Source organism: Ipomoea triloba, chromosome 1 (genome assembly GCF_003576645.1).
Source record: "Ipomoea triloba cultivar NCNSP0323 chromosome 1, ASM357664v1".
NCBI classification, from domain to species: Eukaryota; Viridiplantae; Streptophyta; class Magnoliopsida; order Solanales; family Convolvulaceae; genus Ipomoea; species Ipomoea triloba.
Genome location: NC_044916.1, coordinates 2,500,490 through 2,503,916, shown reverse-complemented (window position 1 = coordinate 2,503,916; position 3,427 = coordinate 2,500,490). Strand labels below are relative to the sequence as shown.

Genomic DNA, 3,427 nt, shown 5'->3' with positions numbered 1-3,427 from the left:
AAGTTGTTGTGTCCGGCAAATAATTGCATTAAAAATCATTAAACCAACTCTAAGTCCTACCTAAACATATATATAATATGTAGTATATTCACATATGGTTTGGCAAAATTCTTCAAACACCACATATATATTGAGATGACATCACTGCACCAGTTAATTGAACATGAAAAAACATCATTGTTTATTTGTTTATTCATGTACGTTGATGTTTATATTTACTATAGTTTGACTTAGCTGCACGTTTGTTTAATATTTACCTTAAATTTAATGCAATAATAATGATGGAAGCAGGCCGGATGTGAATTGAAAGGCTGAAAGTAAGATGGTAACGGTTAGTTATAAACGGATACACTCTCAAGTTTGTCTAGTTGTCAATACATATATATATATTCAAAGTTTGCAATAATTATTAAAATGGAAAACACGATCAATTGGTTTAACATAGTATTACTCCATTCTAATAACTCATCGCCTCCCGGAGGTGTTTGATCTCGAGGATTGACACAATTGTCCATGTCAATAGGTCATACCCCCATTAACTTATGTTCAATAAGTTCGAATAATCAATGTTTGATCTCTAAGTTGCCTCCTGGCCGTCTTCTCTTGGTTGTTTGGCTAATTAAGTCTTGTTAGGTCAAGCGTTTAACCAATATCGTCAATATATAAAAATGAAATACCGGTTTTCTTTAATTATTTTAATATAACCAAAACTAATGATTTTAACATTTAGAATTAACTTCAATTTAGACATCTATATATTATCACTATATATATATTCTTCTTCTTTTGTGTACCCAGGGTTTTCACCATCGAACACAGTGACTAATCCCCACGCTTAATTTGATCTCAATCAAGTAAAGACAAATTTTAATACATATTTAGTAAGTTATAACTTACTATTAAAATATACACTGAACCAACATCACAATGTACAATTTTTTTAATACACTTCTATACATGTATACTATTATTAGCTAAATGGGGATAATGATGCAGCATTCATGTTTATCATCAATATAATCAAGAATAGCCTCTGCTATTATATCATTTTGTGCATTCTGCATAGAGAAAAGAATCTGAGTAGTCAGCTGCTCATTATTGAGTTATTTTAATCTGTTTATATATAAAAATGGGGTTGACATAATAATGTAGCTACTACCTATTTGCTATGTTAGTATGTATCTGCAGGTGCACCTCCAAACAATCTAATAATTTTGGGCAATGCCAGCTCTGCCGTGCCTGTTCTCCATTTGTGTTACAGCATTTAATGGTGTGATTATGAGCCAAGGTTATATATATATATAGAGGTTGCATATGGAAGCCAGTAGAAATATATATAGCCAGGATAGTTTAGTTAGTTTTTAAGTGATAGATTGTAGGTAAAAACATAAGATTGAGCCTTGAGAGTCATGGTATGGGAGTTACACTCAATGCGATCGACTTCTTGTGGGCATTAGGTAATTGACACTGATCTTCCCACTTAATGGGTTGCTTGAGTCACAATGATTTACAATCTACTATCATGTTAATTAAGTCAGGATATGGGGGCCTTGAAGTGGACTCATTGTGGGCATTACACATTGGTCCTCTCACATAATGAGCCACAAACTAGTATATGCAAGTATTCATATTTTTATAATAGATAAATTAAAAGAAGCCGTTCAAGTACCTTGTGATTTGAGGACATCGTTGTGGCACTTCTAAATTGAAGGTCAAAGATTCAAGTCACATCCCGTCCCAATCAAGAATGTTGGCATATCATGTTGTTGAGCAGACGGATTGATTGATTATAAAACAACGTTAAAAATAATTTTGACTTTATCATCCACCGGTGAAAATTTTTAATTCATATCTAACCTATGGCATAATAAGTCAAATATATGAGTGGTACAAAACAAAGGTAAATTATCATCCCTATGTAAATTATTACTAAGTCTAGATTGAAAGCAAAAGTTTAACTGAATCTTGTGAATATACCAAAATTGTAGACAAAAAATAAATACATTGTTCCATATTTTCTAATTGTATTATTTTTAGTAGCTACTAGCTAGTATGTCATCCTATTCTATATTAAATAATGTTGCATGTTATGTATATGTTTAGGCTTGAGTTAATAAGAATTTATATATCCAAAAAACACCAAGAGAGTGACTAATATAGTAATATATAAGTGAATAATTGTAAGAGTTTATGTATATATGATTCCATAAAAAATTCAATCAAATAATTTCATTTCGAGAGGTAAATGTTAAAAGGCAAATTCAACAAAACTATACAATATATATATTCTTGACAAAAATAAATTTGTACCAAAATTATAGTACAGTGCACATGCACCCTTTCATCATCATATCATTATTCATTCATCACCTCATTACCCACTCCTCTTTCTATCTATCACCCCCACACCTTTTGTCTCCATATTCCTCCCCCTATATAAATCTCTCCATTTTCCTTCAATTTTAGCCTCATCACTTCCACCTAACCTTCTCTCTCTCTCTCTCTCATCTTCTCCATTTTCATCTCTCAAGATATCACCACTCTCTCCTTAAGATGAGTGCTCTGTGTCTGAGCAGAAGAAGCCATGGATACGCGAAGATGGAAGCGGAGGATCCGGAGGAGACGAGCCACAGAAGGGCGCAGTTTCTGATTTACAAGTCGCTGCAGAAGGCCGACTCGCTGACTCAGCGCCGCCGATCTCCGTCGTCGTCGTGCCTGAAGCTGCGGGTTTTCCGCCTGAAAATCCGGATCGGGCGGCGGCTGAAGCGGCTGAGGAAGAGCATCTCGCTCACGCTCTCCGCCGCCGCCAAGGGCGGCGTTGTCTGCAGGCAAGTTTCTCTTCAGTTGAAATCTTGGAGGCGGTTTCTCCGGGGGAGTAGCGCCGTCGTTCCGCCATTGTTGAAGTGAGAAAAAAAAAAGCTTGGATTTATTGTTTCGTATTTGAAGAAAAAAAGAAAGAATAACGAGAATGGGAGAGAGGTGATATATAATGATAGAAATAAAAATATTTAGTTTTTTTTTGGGTTCTTTCATTCTCGTTTTATGTGAGTTCACAAGATGAAATACTGTTCAGTCTGGGGAAGATATACATACAAATATACAGTAGTGTTCATCCTTTGTCAATCCTTATTTTGGTTGAATTATGAAAGATACAATTAAGCCTTTTTCCAGTCTTTAAAAAATCATATGTATTTTTTTTTGAAAACAAAAATCATATGAAAAAGAAAAGCGTATGTATTTAAACAAGTACTTTACTAAATTGCAAATTAGCATGTGATGACATCTTAATTATCATTTTAAAATGGGTTCTCAGGTTTAAACTCGGATAGTTAAGGCTTAGATTCTTTGAGCTAAAAATCTTTACTAAAGAATAGAATAGATACTACCTAATTGAATCATTTATAATTCAATCACTTTTAAGATATAT

General features: G+C 33.7%; 1 protein-coding gene across 1 annotated transcript; it reads left to right on the top strand.

Annotated features, from left to right (window-relative positions):
- Positions 1 to 2,450: 2,450 nt before the first annotated feature.
- Positions 2,451 to 3,164, top strand: LOC115995767. Its single transcript, XM_031234904.1, has one exon. It carries the CDS (start codon positions 2,554 to 2,556, stop codon positions 2,905 to 2,907), a length of 354 nt encoding a protein of 117 aa, XP_031090764.1. The 5' UTR covers positions 2,451 to 2,553; the 3' UTR covers positions 2,908 to 3,164.
- The last annotated feature ends 263 nt before the right edge of the window (positions 3,165 to 3,427 follow it).